The sequence below is a fragment of the Coffea eugenioides genome, chromosome 9, assembly GCF_003713205.1.
Source record: "Coffea eugenioides isolate CCC68of chromosome 9, Ceug_1.0, whole genome shotgun sequence".
Taxonomy (NCBI): domain Eukaryota; kingdom Viridiplantae; phylum Streptophyta; class Magnoliopsida; order Gentianales; family Rubiaceae; genus Coffea; species Coffea eugenioides.
This window is the reverse complement of record NC_040043.1, coordinates 41,885,974-41,904,110: the sequence shown is the minus strand read 5'-3', so window position 1 is coordinate 41,904,110 and position 18,137 is coordinate 41,885,974. Positions and strand designations below refer to the sequence as shown.

The 18,137-nt window shown below is 37.8% G+C and overlaps 3 protein-coding genes and 1 non-coding gene across 4 annotated transcripts; all 4 read right to left on the bottom strand.

The window, feature by feature from the left end:
* Window positions 1-474: 474 nt before the first annotated feature.
* Window positions 475-4,371, bottom strand: LOC113782778 (ankyrin repeat-containing protein ITN1). Its single transcript, XM_027328699.1, has 4 exons — window positions 4,226-4,371; window positions 3,355-3,870; window positions 2,176-2,585; window positions 475-1,739 (listed from the first exon to the last, which is right to left on the bottom strand). The coding sequence occupies exons 1-4, from the start codon at window positions 4,245-4,247 to the stop codon at window positions 912-914; spliced, it is 1,776 nt and encodes a 591-aa protein (XP_027184500.1). The 5' UTR covers window positions 4,248-4,371; the 3' UTR covers window positions 475-911.
* A 2,727-nt stretch (window positions 4,372-7,098) lies between these two features.
* LOC113748504 lies at window positions 7,099-7,214 on the bottom strand. Its single transcript, XR_003464361.1, has one exon. It is a non-coding gene; the product is annotated as a U5 spliceosomal RNA (small nuclear RNA).
* A 926-nt stretch (window positions 7,215-8,140) lies between these two features.
* Window positions 8,141-9,909, bottom strand: LOC113782779 (3-ketoacyl-CoA synthase 19-like). Its single transcript, XM_027328700.1, has one exon. It carries the CDS (start codon window positions 9,842-9,844, stop codon window positions 8,441-8,443), a length of 1,404 nt encoding a protein of 467 aa, XP_027184501.1. The 5' UTR covers window positions 9,845-9,909; the 3' UTR covers window positions 8,141-8,440.
* A 4,191-nt stretch (window positions 9,910-14,100) lies between these two features.
* On the bottom strand, window positions 14,101-15,516 carry LOC113782607 (3-ketoacyl-CoA synthase 19-like). The gene has a single exon (XM_027328485.1). The coding sequence runs from the start codon at window positions 15,514-15,516 to the stop codon at window positions 14,101-14,103; it is 1,416 nt and encodes a 471-aa protein (XP_027184286.1).
* Window positions 15,517-18,137: the final 2,621 nt, after the last annotated feature.

Sequence of the window (18,137 nt, the reverse complement as noted above, 5' to 3'; positions counted from 1 at the left end):
AATCGTCAAGGGTACTTAATGTGCTCAAAATTTGAAAGTTCGGGTACCAAATTTGTTTTCGTCCAAAATTTGGGGACTAAAACCGCTCGTGCGTCAAAGTTTCGGTACCAAAACTGCATTTTTCTCTTTTTTTATTGAGGAAATGAGGAATTGGATTTGCCTTTTTCTTTCTTTTGGGAAAATAGGAAATGGGAAATTTGGTGGAATTAAACTTTCTCACATAGTACTTGGAAATAATCCAAAAGTGAATCCAACGGATCAAGTGCCTCTACAATTGCCAATAGCTATTCAGCTGATAAAATAAATGTACACGCCAAAATAATAAAATATAGACATCAACAAAATCATAGATAAAAGTACAACAAAATTTCTCTCACTTGTTAAAATTTATTCAAAAAATTGTGTTAAAATTTCTCTCATTTGTTATATCATTTGTATGATATAATTACCACCAACAATCGTAGAGGCCCTTGATTCAAAATCAACACATGCAGAGTTGGGAATTCCAATTTCTTGATTAACGCATGGCTCAAGCACCCATTGCAATAAACTTTTATGTCAAAGATGATGATGACGATCTGGCGGAGAGAGAGAGAGACACAAGACATGGTATAATTTGTCTGCTCTCCTCCGCATTAAATTTCTTACATGATAAGACTTCCCGTTACATAATTCTCGGGAACAAAGATATAAGCATCGGAGGATGATACATCATTAGCAACCAGAAACTGGAGCAGCAGAATTCCAGCCCTTCTACCATTTCCTCTGGTGGCTAATGGACAGGCCTGGAGACCTGAAGAGACCGAGAACCTCCTCCTTGCTCAAAACTCTTCATAGTCTCCCTTTTATTCCTTTAGCACCATTTTCCCGACCAGCCAGTGATTATTTTCTCTAGATTACATCTTCTCATATCACAGGGCAAAAATCCGATCGATATCTGAGTTGGAAAACTCGGAGGGGTACCATGAATTAGAGCCACTCCTGGCACTCTTCTCTTTCTTTCTCATTGATCTGCTCCGCTTTGACTTGACCACATAATAAGTCATGGTTCCAAGAACTCCAGCCATTATAAGTCCCCCCACAACCGTAACTAAAATTGCAGCCCATTCGTATTTCCGACCAACCACTATGTAAGACGATGCAATAAATGCCACTGAAGTACAAACAGAGGCCAACCACATCAGCTTGTTGATCACCTCCACGACCTTTCTTTCTGCCTTTGTCTCACCTCTCACCAAGGTAATTTGAACTACGACGACAGCAAGAGAAGTAAAGAGCGCGATGGCGTTAAAGATGAAAAAGATTTTGAATGAAGCTCGGCTCACTACAACAGCCATCCCACTGTCTGAATCTCCACCAGGCACAGTAAAGATAGCTGCAAAGGCAACGGTTGCAAAAAGCACAGCCACCACCGTAACTGAGTTCGTGGCATTGTTTATTCCTTCTCGATGGAGTTTTCTAAGCTCCTTAGCAATTCCATGGACATTTTTATTTGTCCTCTTAGTCTGTTCCAGTTGGGTGTGGACATCTTTCTTGATTTGGGTCACGGTTTTCCTCAACTCATCTCTGGGTTGGTTCAATTCATTAGCTTTAACAGCACCTGCACGATAAAGGCACTCTTTTATAAACGTGGATTCTTCAGACAGTGGAAGACCTTCAGCAATATCTAGAGCAGTCTTGTGATCTCTAGTAAGGGCATTCACATTTGTATCAGGCAGCTGAATCAACTCATTCACTATCTGCAGACAAAAATAAATCGAGATTTAATAAAGACATTTCTTGCCCGCAAAACCATCATGTGTTGGAGGACATGTTCCAAGCGGAAAAGGCACCAAATGCCACAAAGCTACTAGAAAACACTGTAGCACCAAATCTGAGTAACTACTGAAGAAAAACCTTATATGTGGTGTTTCAGAAATGCTTAAAGATAGTTTAGATTAATGATTATCGGGAAAACACCAAGTTATAGATATTTAAGTAAATCACTAAACTTCCTTGTGAGCAGCTGAGGACATACGGAGGTTCAAAAGATCCACCACAAGCACCCAGGAAGGACAGTACACTACATGTCTATTAGCACAAATATGAAATAGATAGATAAAAAAATGCTCCTACTGGTTGAGTGCTAACATAAGCATAACCAATTCTGGAATGGGGCACACAATTGTACTGTACCTCAGCTCTTTTTTTCCGAGTAGCAACATGTAAAGCAGTGTTTCCAAATTTATCAGGCAGCATGACAATTGCAGCATCAGCATCAAGCAACAGTCTGACGACCTCACAGTTAACCCCTTTCACAGCCATGTGCAATGCGGTCTGCCCCTTCTTGTCTGTCCTTCTTGCCAGTTGATGATCTTTGTCAAGCAATGCCTTAACAATCTCCACATGCCCCTGCCTGGCAGCGAGGTGTAATGCATTTTTCCCATTAGATTTAGAAATATCTAGTAAACTACAATCCTTTGACAGTAACTCATTGACCACAGCTATATGTCCTCTTGTAGCTGCAGTTATAAGAGGGGTGGCATTTGAAGTGCCAACTGTTTCGCTAAGCCCAGGGTCATGGTCTAGCAGCCCTTGAACAATGGCTGCAAATAGTTAAGTATAACAGTCAGCAACAACCATTAGGATTCAAAAAACTTAAGAATATGAAACCTATTTAAACTTTTTGTATAAATCTAGCAAGTCCACATCATAAAGTATTCCACCAGAAATCTACCAACACAACTTTAAGATTGAGGAACATAGACAAGACTATGCTATTCTAAATTCAATGACAATGAATGGTTGAAAAGAAGATCCTCAGTCCTACACTTCAAACATGATAAACTACTGGAGAGGACAAGAATATGCTCAGGCCTACTCATCAACCCTAATAGATACCGTTCATTTGTAAGTTTTTTGCAGATAGCATACTAGGACATACATGTGAATATATACTAATTTCCTTGTCTAAAAGATTATAAGGTCATCTAAGGTAATACTGTACCAGTTACCCTATAATTATGTAAGGAAAACAGACTAGTTAAGCTAAAGAACAACTACTCTCCACAAGAATTATGCCTCCGAGGAGTTGCATTCATGATAAAGCCCTCAATGTCTAAAATAGACAGCTCAAGTCATCTAATCAAATTCTGTAGATGTAAAATGTCACATAACATAAATAAGCAATTCTCAAATAATGTAATTAGAAAAAGAGACGCAACTCCAGATAACCTATTTTCTGATCTCCTCAATAAGACTAAGTTTTATCCTTATTGCCAACAATAGAAGCCGCAATTAAAATTTACCCTCTAAACTCAGCAATGATTTAAACATATGAGCAAATTGAGTGGTCAACAAAAGCCAAAACATTACCATGGTGTCCCTGACTTGCAGCAATATGCAAAGGATCAAAACCCGATCTATTCTTCTTCGTGAGTGTTTCTTTATTGGAATACTTCAATAACTCTTTCACCACATCAAGGTGCCCTCTATCAGCAGCAGTGTACAGTGCAGTTTCCCCCAACTCATTCACATCATTCACCACCGATGCCCTGATCTCCGCAACCTCTTGATCAAAGTCTACTCCACTCAAAGTCCCCACCATCTGAGTATCAATATCATCAAGTATCTGCTTTACCGCTACAAGATCCCCTTTTTGAGCTGCCAAATGCAGTTCAGTATCATTATGCCGGCCAGTCACCTGCTTCACATACTTCTTCTTCCCAGCTTGGTCTATTCTCTTCCCAGAATTAGATAGCACCAGAGCCGGTGCTGTGGCAGAGGAAGGCGACAGCGATGGAGTCGGAGACGGTGATAATGACAGCTCAGCTAAAGGGTTTTGGCTATATGTTGGAGTAATCAACCCCTTTTCTATGTCTCTATCTCCTCCTACATAATTCAGTATTTAAATCAATATATTAAGATAAAACTCAAAAAAAAACCCAGAAAGAATCTCGAAAAGAAAAGATAAAGTTTCCAACTTTCCCCTATTTTCTTCATAATTTCTGATCATAGTATATGCTTAATTTTCTTTCCTTTTTTTTCTTTCTTTGGTTCTGGGCCTTGATTTTTATTGTTAAGCTATACCTCTAAACTCCACAGAAAACAAAATTATAATAACTTATACAACACAGTCCAGAAAATATAAAGGAGAAGAGCGTAAATAAGGGTCATGATTTGCTGCTCAAGTAGATGACGCAGAATAAGAGCTAGACAGTATAGAAGTAGAGAAAGAAATCGGTACCTTTTTCCACCGGGGAAGCCATGATTGACCAGGAGGAAGAGCAGTGGATTGGAATGATTGGAGTCTGAGATTTGTTGAAGTTCTGCAGAAAATAAAGTGTGAAGGTAGCGTCGACGAAAATGGGAAAACGAACTAAAAGACAGATTAGAGGAAGGTGGGAAGAAAAGTCCTCACTAGTTAGGCTCAGACACAGTAGTGTCTTTTCATTTGGTGCCCCTGCAATCTTAAATATTTGCAATTCATGCCATGAATTTTTTTTTTTTTGGCTGGGCGTAAATGAATGATTCCCTGTTTCAATTGTCAATCCCGAATTTGACTAGGCATTATGGCAGTTTAAAAGAGAAAAAAAAACAACAAACAAAGTAGCTGAGATTTTGGAGTTTTAATGATCTTTTCTCCTTTGTTAATCTTTTCTTCCACATTTCATTAATTTTGTTACCCTTACCATCTAAATTTTATGAAACACAAAAAAAAAAAAAAAGAGGAAGAAGAAGAAAGAAAGAAAGAAAGAAAAATCTTTGTTGCCCTTAAAATCGAGTTTGAAGTAAAATCTTTCTCTAAAGTTGTGGCTCAATCAAAAGAGTCACTCTAGTCTTTTTATGCAAAATTTTTTGTTTTTGAATTTAGAATTGAAGTTTGAGTATTTGGATAAGAAAAAACATAACCAACCACCAATAGTTTTTAAGACTTAGTAGGATGGGAGGTTAAAGATTCAAATCTTATCTCCAATCACTTGTCATTATATGTGGTTTATAACTTTAAATGGTTTAAATTCATACAGATGCATATTGCACCTTTCGCCACCACATATGACTTGTCACTCTAAATAGTTTAAATTTATACAGGTGCATAGTACATTCGTCTCATCCGATTGTAATTCAGTCCCGTCATCAAAATTGTTGAAACACACTCATTTGCTCGAATCATTGAATTCTATGAGCAACATATCAAGAAGTACATTTTAGTTGTTTTTTTAGATTTTTCTTTAGGGAATGATAGATGAATATTTGCATAAGCGTGTCCTGTAGCGTGGGATATAAAGGTGAAGTCATGATACCAAGTGGAGCATAGAAATTGGTGATAAGTCGTGGTGCCCGTCTCTTGTTGGGTCATGGCGCGCTGCATTTGAGGATTGAAGGAATTGCTTAAACCATTTCCATCAAGCATTCGAGAATTGGAAGATTGCTTCAACCTCTCTCTCTCTCTCTCTCCGGGTTTATTTTCGCCTTGCACATGCAGTGCACAAAGGAGTCTATGCTTTTGTATGACGCAGCGGTTTTGCGGAAGCACCTGATAAGATAAGGCAATTAATTTCTCTCTCTTTTTAATTTTCCAAGTGGGGTATTAATGAAACTTACTATGTGAAACGAGCTATACATTTTTCTTATTTTCTACTTGTTCTCATATACCGTATTGTTACGCATCAATTCACACTTCTGGGATGATTTTAAAACTTGAAATTATTGAATGATAGGATAAGAGTTTATTAGATTATAATCATGAATATGATATCCAAAAAGGATGGTAGAATTTTCCGTTCTCATAAACATGTCATTTCTTTTTTCTTCTTTTGGTGTATGCTATTTTTTTTTATCGTTAAAAAAGAAAAACCTATAAAGTCACTTTCTATTCTTTGTTTCATGTTTCGCCTTATTAAAGATTTAGTTTGACTAATGCATGTATCTATTGCACACTCATTAAGAAGGGCATTAAGTACTAATTTTTTTTTTGTTGAAAAAAAGAGTTAATTTTAGAAAGTGTCACAATTCCAGAAAGTGTATGTATTTATATAACAATTTAAGTGTGATTTAGATATTTTTAGTAATACCTATTAGAAAAATCTTTAAAGATTAATAGGTTCATGAAAGCACTAAACTTACATACCAATGTTACTTTCGAAGATATGAGACTCAATATAATTCCCTTATAAAACATAGCTCTCATTTTTCTTTTACAAAAATACTCCTTGTTGCCCCTCCAAATATTATCACCCTTCAAAGCAAAAGCAAGCATGCAGACGCGGAGAAGGTCTTTGTGACATCAATAACTTCTGGTTCACAATCTACGAAGCCGGGCCTGTTTGGATTGCATTTTTCGTTATTTTTCATGAAAAAAATACTGTAGCGATTTGATGTATGTTAGAAAAAAAGGTAATATGAAAATGTGATCACGGAAAATGATGTAATTTTCTGATAAAAAATGGCAATCCAAACAGGGCCTTAAGAAATTGTTTTTTATTTTTCCAATGGCTGATTCAAAGATTTATAGTTATCTCACTCCCAATTACCATAGATGAAAAATATTTTGGTCAAAATAGTAAACGGTTATTATATAAGAGTGAATTTTTCATTCAGAGCCCGCAGAACATATTCACAATTTTTCATTAAGGAGAATTTGGCAACAGCAATATTTGTTCCTTATCAGCTAGTTTATATTGCCTACAATTCCTTTCTTAAATTGAACGAATTTTGTACTTGTGAACCTTCAATAAAACAGAAACAAATTTTTACAAATCAACACTAGCTAACTAATTTCAATTCCAACGACCCATTCTTTGGAATTGGAAATTAACAAACCACAGTATAATATAATTTCCGAAACAATAATTTTTTGACACTTAAACTTGTAGGGGCTTTTTGGTAAACAGCAATATTTGTTCCTTATCAGCTAGTTTATATTGCCTACAATTCCTTTCTTAAATTGAACGAATTTTGTACTTGTGAACCTTCAATAAAACAGAAACAAAATTTTACAAATCAACACTAGCTAACTAATTTCAATTCCAACGACCCATTCTTTGGAATTGGAAATTAACAAACCACAGTATAATATAATTTCCGAAACAATAATTTTTTGACACTAAAACTTGTAGGGGCTTTTTGGTAAAAGCACCCTCCAAAAATAGGCGTATGCCGCTTGTTGTGACGAGCACACGGTATTCTTTAGTAAAAGGCGAAAGAATAGTTCGCTCTGTGCTCATCACGCGGCTCCGTGAAGCGTTTGGGTTCGCCCGGGTGCCCCTTTTATCATCCTCCCACCTCGTTTCACTTTCAACAGTCTGGCGATGTGGGACTTCACATAAGTGCAAAGAAAAGATAGCCAGTTAACCTGCCAATTGACTCTACTACACTTCTTCCTCCCAGAAACGTCAAAATCTTCTCACATTGTTCCGCAGAGATGTATCAAATCTGCTCAAACGATACATCATTAATTACTCGAATGGACCCTTGTGAGCTCACAAAGTCATGGCTTCTCATCGGGTAGAGAACTTTCTCCTGTGAAGACCTCCCCCGGGACATGGCTAAGGATTGTACTACTGCATCTTGCACGGTCTAGCTAACTTTTCTTTTAGCATTTGCTGAACTTGTCTTTTTTCAGTAAGTAAAGGGGTTGTTTCATATTATTGTATCGTCAGAGCAGCTTAATGTATTTAGACATTGGTTGTTTAAATTGACTTGTAAGTTGCAATGCCAGATAAACTAACACTGATCAATACCATTTCAGACTATTGTAGCCCTTCATGATTTATTTTTCACAGCATATGGCCCAGAACCTGATGGTAGGTTAATTTGGTAGGGTAACGCTGAAAGAGAGAGTATGGTGAAGACTCTGGAAACCACATAAATGTAATGTCAGACGTGCCATTCTTCGGCATGTTGTGGCCACCGCTGTCCCAGTGTGCCTGCCAAGCTGCATCCTCTTTATATATACAGCGGAGGAATTTATGGTGATTGCTATTCTGTGAAATTTATTAGCTAATCAGAAAGTTAGTTGCAGGGCAAGTTCTTGCTGGGTCTCAACCATACCATCACTAAAGCCGAAGAAATAAAACAATTGCGATAAATCTCCCGAAACAAACGTTCTGCAAGCCAGCAATTCAAGTCCCTGGTTGCTGAATGCGTCTTTCTTTGGAAATTGCTTGAATTTTCCACTTAAGGGTAAACTTTTATTGATTAATGCGAGAGATTGACACAATTGAACAACAGGAATGACAATATAGTATATGGTATCAAGAAACGAAGATTCTGGGAAACAAATCCCACACAAACACTAAGCTGGACTTTCTTTGGTGCTCAACAACAATTCTGCCAGGCCCTTCAACGAGAATTTTAGGACATCTCATCCTCGTTGAGATTTGAGAATTGCGGAGGTAAGATAAATTTAAGGAGGGACTAGGAAAATGGGAGCAGTGGGGTAAAGAAGCTCTCTTGAAAATCAAGAAATTGATCTATAATCTTCCATTCTGACGAAGCTCAGTGCCGCATCATTGATCCATCCATACTTCTCCATGAAGGGATTGCCTAGAGAATCTGGAGGGTACTCGTCAATGCAATCTTCCCAAACATTGCCATCCTTCATATCTTTCATTACCTCCCACACACAATTGTTACATTTAAATCCAGCACCAAAACTTATCATTATTATCCGGTCACCTTTCTTGAGTCTTTTCTTAGCTTCCATGTAACCTAGAACATACCATAAGCCGCCAGCAGAAGTGTTACCAAAGCGGTGAAGCGTCATCCGGGCCGGTTCAAGATCATAGTCAGTTAGCCCCAAACTCTTGCCAACCCCATCTATAACTGCCTTTCCACCAGGATGTATGCAGAAGTGTTCTGCACCTGTTTTCAAATTCGGAATTGCGGCCATGAGTCCTTGATCAAGGGACGCACTCTTGGATTTCCTCCTCTGCTGGAAGGATACAACGATGTACCTTATTATTTCCCATAATGGGAGCATTTTAGGACCCAGCACTCGCAGATTGATGATGAAACTCTGAGCTGCTGCTTTGACAAGTTTCTTCGTGAGACGAAAACCTCTGTACCCTAGACCATCTTCCACCTGGATGCAGCAATCATAGGCTTCATCATTTGATCCATAATGAGTGCGTACCATATATTTTAACTTCAAGATGGCTCGATGCTTTAAGGCCTTATTATTGGTGAAAAGCATTGAACAACCACCCGAGCGGAATAAGCAATTGGACAGCATCATGGATTTTTCCCTGCCACAGTACCAGTTTGCACCCAAAGCTTCTGTACTCACAACAATAGCAAATGCATTCTTGTAAGACTTGAACAGTTGCTGGACTAGATCAATTGCAACAAGGCTGGCACTGCACCCCATGCCAGAGAGATTAAAGGCCTTGACATCGCACCTCATCTTGTAACGGTTTATGACTCGAGCTGCTAGGGATGGCACGCAAGAAAGTAGAGATACGTTCACCACAAGAATGTCGATTTCTTGAGGAGAAATCCCTGACTTCGCAAAAAGACTGTCAAGTGTGTTGAAGAAAATTTGATCCATCTCGGTTAATGAATCGATTAATTCAGGACGCTCTTCTTTGCCCTGGATGACATTGTCGGGAGCATAAGTGTTCTCACCAATGCCTGAATTGACAATGGTTTGTAAGAGGAATCTGTATTCTTCTAAGCCAAGACTTGTGTTGCGCAAGATGATGGAGGCACATGATTCTGTGTCTAACTTTCTGTCCTCCGTGGCCTTGTAACATTCATAGCCTAGCATGTAACAGCATTGGTTTGTCCTCTGCAAGGCTATCTTGTAGAGGTAGTATGTAAGGTAAAGGAAACAAAGCAAATAAAGTGCTGTTAAGAGCTCCATATTTCGAAAAAGAAAGTGGAGGATGGGCTATGGAGGGGGTATGCTGGATTTCTGCAACCTATTGGTGTAGACTATATAAGGCAAAATTTCAACATACAAAAGCAATTAATGTACATACAAAAGCAGTTATGCGTCCCCAATTTGAGTTGTGACGCATTTCTTCTCAGCACACCATGCAAAAGCAGAATCAACTCCTTTGGTTAAATTGAAAAATATATTGCATTCCTTTATAATTTATAGTAAGAAAATAGGGATAATTTTAGAAACCTCCCCGGTAGTTTCTGACTATTTCACTGGCCTCCCTTCAGGTTTCAAAAAATTAAACTAGCCTCCCTTAAGGTTAATCATCTTGTAACATTTAGTCCCAATCAATAATTAAAAAAGTGATATTAGGAGAAAGAAAATAATATGATTGCATCATTACCCCTTATCTATTACATTATTTAATTAATTTAATACCAACCCACGCATTAAAGAAAACACTAAAATAACAAACTTTAAAACCATAAATATTATTGTCAACATATTAAGATTAGTTGTTGAGATTTTTATGGTATTAAAGTTCACTTTTTGTAATGTTTTGGTTATGGATTTTTTTGATTATTTGTTGTTAATCATGTTTGACAATGAGCTTGTAACTTAAAAGCGCAATTTGGATCTTGCATTAAGTGAAATATGCAAAATGATATACTATTTTCGATGCCATATATGATTTAATCCCTGATAATAAACAGTAAATTCTAGTGTTTTGTTTAATATTTGGGTGGGTATTAGTTTAATTAAACAATTTAGTAGATAAGGGCAATGGTGGAATCATATTATATTATCTTTCCTAATATCACTTTTTAATTGTTGTTTGGATCGACATGTACACTTGCATGCGGTTCACAGTATATTTATATTTACTGTACTTCGTACCATATTTCATGAATTCCACTCTGCAAAAGCAACTAATCGTAACAAGCATACGAAACACTTGATTATATACCTAGTAACATGAATGAAAAGCAAACATTTTACGCTACAAGAAGCTATTAATACAAAGTTGCTTTGGGGCAACCGCACAAAAATAACATCAATCATGCATGCAAGACAATAGAAATAGCAAACATATATAGCCATACGGGTGATTATGTGATAATGATGATACCAATAATCAATTCAACGATGATGCAATAGGTGCCATGATCAATTCTGTTTAAGGTTTATATTTAAAGTTAAAAATGTCGCTGTTGGCTTTATGAAGTTGATGCATAATCATTTTAGAAACTTCACTATCCTGGCTCCTTGGGAAATTTAAGGATCAATTAATGTTTGTATTGTGTGGTGATGAATTGATAACAACGTAATAACCATAAGAAAATGTTGCCGGAGAAAAAATGCAACTTTAGTCCAGATTTTCGTATGAATTAAATGTGTGATGAATTAGTGCCTAACTCCCTTGATTTGACTTGTTGATGATTTCTAACAAATGAATGGCTAATTGCTCAGCCTCGTGCGATTTTGTTCAAATCTTCATGGAATATCTTGTGCGGTTTTAGTTAATAGTGTAGGTAAGAGCAATTTATGCATTATACCTATATTTTCGACATTAATAATAGTGGTACGAGAACGGAGGGAAGCCGGCAAATTTCAACCTTGTCAGGCTGTCACCCACTCCTGTCTCTTTAGCAAGGTAGGGTACATGCCCTTAATTAAAGCAGCTGCATTAATTTCTATCAGATTAGGAGTTTATTTGCAACTCAAGCATGTAAAAGGGGCTCTGTGCTTGATAGTGAAAAAAAGCAAGGATGGTATACAAATTAATCTAAACTCTCATTTGAGTTCTTTGGTTTTCTGTGATATGGGGAGGACTCTCCTGTGCAGTGTGCTCTGGATGTGGATCTCTCTTCACTCATTAATAAGATCACTCATCTCTTATTGTAAAAGGAAAGAGCATTCTTTCATTTTAGGATTGGCTGTTGTTGGTGAGACATGTCATTTTCTTTCATTTCTTCGGGGTAGAGAAACCATTGGTCCACAAACACTGCAATCCGATAAGTGATTCCGTTAAATTTAACGAATTCTGTTAGTTTACAATTTAGTTTAAAATATGAGGTGTCGTTTTGTATGTTTTGAAATCACGGGAGCCTTTTCTGTATATTCGGTATACTACAAGGAGCTTTTTTGTTTTTAAACTTTATTATTATATTGCCACCCATGATTGAAGTGGATTACATCTGTTTATTAAATGGAGAACCCTAGACTTCTTTCAGACCACTAATACCACCAACAACACTATTGGCGTTCATCAATATGAATATTTGATAGCCCAATGTGGGGCTTTCTGGTTAGGCGTTTTAAGTTTCTATAGTACATACCTAATTTGGTGAAGTTTCTTCTTTGATTTCATGACTCAGATTTGCTACATTTGTATAAACACGAAAATTCAGATATTGCATGTTGGATTTCAACTTGGTTTTAGTAACATGCATGCATATGTATAAATGCTCCATTTTGTTTCTGTCAACTATCATTTTTGAGTAACGGCCATGTTAGTTTTATCCGTAGTTTCCTGGACATTTCTGCATACAGCTTTTTTCCCCCTTATATAAGATACGAATGTGAAATATGGAGCAGACGAATGTGACATAAGAATGCGATAAAGATACGAATGTGACTTAAGGGCACAGTCACGTATGTCTATGCGCTTTCATCTTCTTCCAAAATCGGCCTCGATCGGTTGGTAACAAGTTGAATCCGTCCCACATCGCTGGGATGTGGGTTCTTTAACCTGAACTTAAGGTTCACAGGTTTGCCTTCCAGTTATCAATTGGCTGGATAGGTAAGCTTTGTGGATCCCCCTTAGGTTACCTCTTAGCTTTAACCCTCAGTTATATTTAGGTCCCGTTTGGATTGCATTTTCCGTCATTTTTCATGGAAAAATTACTGTAACGATTTGATGTATGTGAGGAAAAAAGGTAATGGGGAAATGTGTTCACGGAAAATGACAAAATTTTTCTACGAAAAACATCAATCCAAGCAAGGCCTTAATTAGTTGGGTGTGTGTGTTCGATAAAATAAAAAAAAAAAGGTAACAAGTCGAAACTCGATCGTCGATAGTTACAAAAAAGGTAATAAGTCAAGGTTGTAGTACTTATGATTAAAAATCACTCATAGGTGCTAAAAGTATTTTTAAAAATTACTTAGGAATGGAGCTTTTGATGTTAAAAATACTTTTAATAGAAGATCAAATTTGGTGTTTTTAAAGTAACTTTTGTAATTTAAAAACTTAAATATTAAATTTAATCATCTCATCCTATATTATGACCTAAATAAAGAGATAAATACATTTAAAACATTTCAAATAAAATATATCCAATGCAATAAGTACTTATTAAATTATGTCTTTAAACAATATATTTAAAAGCACTTAAATACTTAATAAGTATTTTATTAAAAATTCTAATGGAGAAGTATTTTTCAATAAGTTATTGCAGCTCCAAAAGGGCCTTACCTACAAAAAAAAAAAAAGAACTATATTTAACTACATAAAATGGTTGCGCAATAAGTGCGTCGCCTTTAGTTAATGGTACTACTAAACTGTGGTTTTTTTTTTTTTATGGAAAATGTTAAATTGCGTTTGCTTAATAAGAAACTTTTTAGCAAGGCCAAAAAGACATAATCTTGGATATTTTTCTCCGGCCTAAATTTATGGAAAAATGCATAGTTATAGTTCCTGTATATGGCATCATCTGGCTATCTTTTTGCCGCGTGGAGAAAATGCATAGTTAGTTCCTGTATACGGGTATCATCTGGATAACCTTTTGCATAAATGCATTCAAAGACTTCACAGTTTGTGCCAGTCAAATCGTTCGTAGCTACTTTAAGAACTGTTTCAATAATAATTGTCTATCCACTGGAATACGTAATCAATTTATTTCACTGCGCACCACTGATTCAACCAGGCCATCCAAGGGGAATCGCATAACTTTTTCAGGAATCCGATGGAAACTATTATAGATTTTGGAACGGGCTAGTGGCCTGGACAAGCAGTAAAATCGTGGTCTAAACTCTAAAAGAACGGTAGGAATAAATGTTTACATACTACTACTAGTACTGTAAATAACTTCAGCTGTACTTTCCTGGCCAGAAAAAGTAATCAGTTCTGCGTGCATATTGAACATTTAAAAATACCACCAAACACATGCAAACTCCTGTTTTCATATAGTAATGCAATTAGTGTAAATTCAAATAACAATTCAAGTGAAAAAATCTCAACATCTAGAGGCCTTGATTTCGAAAGAAATTTTCTCACGAATGTCATCCAGGCTAAGGAAGCTCATACTTTCATCATTGAGCCAAGCAAATTTCTCCATGAAATGGTTCGCTAGGGACTTCGGAGGGTAGTTGTCAATGCAATCTTCCCACACATTTGAGCCATCCATGTCCCTCATCACCTCCCATACGCAAGTGTTGCATTTTAGACCAGCACCAAAAGTAATCATGAGTATCCTGTCACCTTTCTTGAGCCTCTTCTTAGCTTCCATATAACCTAAGACGTACCAAATAGAACCAGCAGCCATGTTGCCAAATCTGTGTAGTGTCATCCGAGATGGTTCAATATCATATTCGTCAAGCCCTAAACTCTTGCCAAATCCCTCAACTACAGCTTTTGCACCCGGATGTATGCAGAAATGTTCGACACCAGTCTTCATATTTGGAGCTGCAGCTAAGGATGAACTTTTCGTTTTAGTAATCTTTCTATAGGATACCATGATGACGAACAGAATTATTTCCCTTAATGGAAGTAATTTCGGCACGAGAACTCTCAGATTAGATTGAGCAGCAGCTTTGACTAGCTCCTTTGTCAAAGCAAGACGAAATCCTCGGTATCCTTGATTATCTTCCATGTCAATTCCACAATTGTATGCTTCATCGTTTGCTCCAAAATGAGTTCGGATAGTGTATTTCAATTTCAAGATGGCTCGATCCTGGAAAACCCTTTTGTTCGTGAAGAGCATGGAACAACCACCCGAGCGCATCATGCAGTTGGGGAGCATCATGCATTTTTCTTTTCCGCAATACCATTTTGCACCTAAGGCATCCGTGCTGACAACTATAGCAAAAGAATTTCTATGAGTCTTGAACAAGTGCTTGACTAGATCAATTGCAATAAGACTTGCACTGCACCCCATCCCTGAGAGATTGAAGGCCTTAATATCAGGCCTCATTTTGTAATGGTTTATGATTCGAGATGTTAGAGATGGCACGGATGAAAGAAGGGATACGTTCACCACAAGTATGTCGATTTCTTGTGGAGAAATCCCTGAATTAGCAAAGAGTTTGTCGAGTGTGTCGAAGAAGATTTCATCTATTTCGGATAACGAATCGATTAATTCAGGATGGACTTCTTTGCCCAGGATGATATTTTTCGGGGCATAAGTATTTTCACCAATACCTGAATTGACCATGGTTTGTAAGAGGAACCTGTAGTCGTCTAGGCCAAGGTTTTTGTTCCGCAAAATGATGGAAGCACATAAATCTGTTGTTAACTTCCTGTCCTCCGCGGGCTTGTAACACTGATAAGCTATCATGTAAAATCGTTGATTTGTGATCCGAAGGAATAACTTGTAGAGGTGGTGCATGAGGTAGAGGAAGCAAAGGATGCAGATTGCAGTAAAGAGCTCCATTCGTGAAACAAGAAAAGAACTGTGAAGGGTTGCAGGGAAATATTCAAGTATGTATTGGTGTAGGAAGATATACAGATGGATCATGTTTATAGGCAAATGTTTTTAGTTTAAATAATGGTTGGGACAGACTTCAATCAATTTCGGGTTGCGTGGTATGCATTATCATGCCTCACAAATCAATTTATTGCCAGAAAATTGGGAATTGAGATGCTTATAACCCACGTAAACCAGTGTCAAACTACGCCTCTGTTTATGGCTGAAAAGGTACTGTCAGTAACTGTTTCCCAATTTCTTCTACGGAGAACATTAATTACTATTTGTAATCGTGCATCATACACACAGCAGAAATTCGAGTGAAACTCCCGTGGAGGATGCCTAAACCTTGGTAAACCCCCTTCCCTCTAGTCTATTTGTGTTGCAAAAAGGGAATGCTGGACTTGGAGGGAGTCTAATCAAGAACAACATGAATCAAATTCTTGTTCTGACTTCTGATCCAGAGATAGACTCTCAACTACTAAATCTGTGTATCCAACTTTCCATTGCAAAGCTGTAGCTAAAGCCTAACCTAGAGCACCAAGGCAAACTCTAAACGACTCTCAAGTGCTTGATCGAAAATTTGCACAATATCCTCCCAATCATGATGGTATGGAGCAGCCTTACTTGGACAGCGTCATGTCTGCGTAGTCTAATCGGTGAACACATTCTGGCAAGAGAACCATATCTTAAGTTATTGTGTAACATTTCTTTCTTGACGGCATTCCCATACTGCCCAGCTATATATTTTCCGCATTGAATTCCATACTTCTGTCACCTATCCTTTCTCTCGACAGTCGACATACTGCACTGCATGTGCAATAAGTTTTGGACTAGCTCGCAGCCCAATATTGTTGGCAGCTGATCAATAATAGCTACTGCACAACCATAACGTTTTGAAAAAGGAATTCTCAAACTCATTCCGTGGGTGAAAGCTCAAGTGCCTCATGTTTTCAGTGTTTTAGTTTACTTCTGCAGCTCCTCTCCTATCTAAGACTTTATTCAGGCTTAGGTCATCTCTGACGTCTGAATTCATAAAACCAAGAATTGCAATCCATGATGCTAACACTCGTTCAAAACACGAACCATGCATGATGAAAAGAGATTTAGGCAAGGAAGTATGCCGAAAAACTGCTTGAATCCATGTTTTTCATGCATAAGCATTACCAGGAATCCCGTACAAGGATAATACCCAAGCAACAAATGAAACAATGAAAGCTGGAGACTCGATTGCAACTGAGTCACCACCTTAATTGGTTACTTTGGATTGTTAACACGAGACAAAGGCAACAGATGGCCTCAAAACCCCAGGAGGAATAAAAAAAAAGAAGAAGAAGATAGTAATAGAGTCATCCAACCTGTTATACCCTTATGAGAGAAGGACGGTAGCACAGTTTGGTCCCATGCATGATTAAAATGACATCACAATCCCACAAATGTCCGCACTTCATATGTCACGAATTAGTACAACATTTCCAAATTCAATGATCTTTCCGTACACATATAAGACAATACGGGCCATGTATGGTTGATTCCTATTTCAGGGCTAAACTGATGAAGTACATTTTGTCAATTAGCTATTCTGCAAGAAAATGTCTTGTTAAGGTAACCTCGTATTTTTTTGGGGGTACATGGGAAGAGCCACAGCTCCTAAGTACACAAAACAAGCCGGGGTGTGGTCACCCCAGAACATCCTCGTTGAGCAGCTTTCTGATTGCTTCCGGAGGTTCTTCCAAATTCTTCCATCCCATTTCTGCATCAACGCTGCATTTGGCAAGGAAGTCTGCACATTTGTTCCCTTCTCTCCAGATGTGTTTTAGCTAGCATGTCCATTCTTTCTTACACCTTTCTCGTATCTGCAAAACCAGATTCTAGTAAGGTGGTTCCTGTGTAGCCTCTGGGATTAAATTTAATCCCACCTTCAAATCTGTCTACAAAATGATCTTTCTGTGTCCCTTACTCCATGCTGGCTTCAGCCCACTCAGAATCCCCCACAGTTCAGCACAACATTGGATGCAACCCCTAGGTTCCTCATAAATTTTTCCCTTGGGTCAGCAGTCTTCCATGCCTGATTACCCACAGCAAAAATTCCCACTTCATATGCTGTTTTTGTAGAAAAATTCCCCTTTGGTTCCAGCGGCCAGTAGAGTATATCCTGATTATCTTCATCATCTACCACACACAATGCTCCCAAGTTTTCTATCACTTCCTGCGTGCAGATATTTTTTCTGTTGCTCACCAGTCCCCATTCCCTTGTATTTCTCCAGTAGTGTTTCACTTTCTGCATTTGCTCCTGGTCAGGTAGCTCACAAATTGCTTCTTTCAGTAGAGTGGTTTCTCCAATCCACCTATCCGTCCAGAAGTTAATAGACTCACCATTCCCCAATCCCCACTTTGCTTCTTTTTGTATTAATTCATATCCTGCTCTGATGTTCCTCCATGTATGTGAGGAGTTCGCCTTGAATGGGCAATCTCCCTCCCCTTGGCCATTACAGTATTTATTTTTTTTTGAGTACTTTAACCCGCTGTGAACTTCTCCCTATTAGAAATCTCCAACTCTGCTTCGCGAGGATGGCTTGATTAGCTTT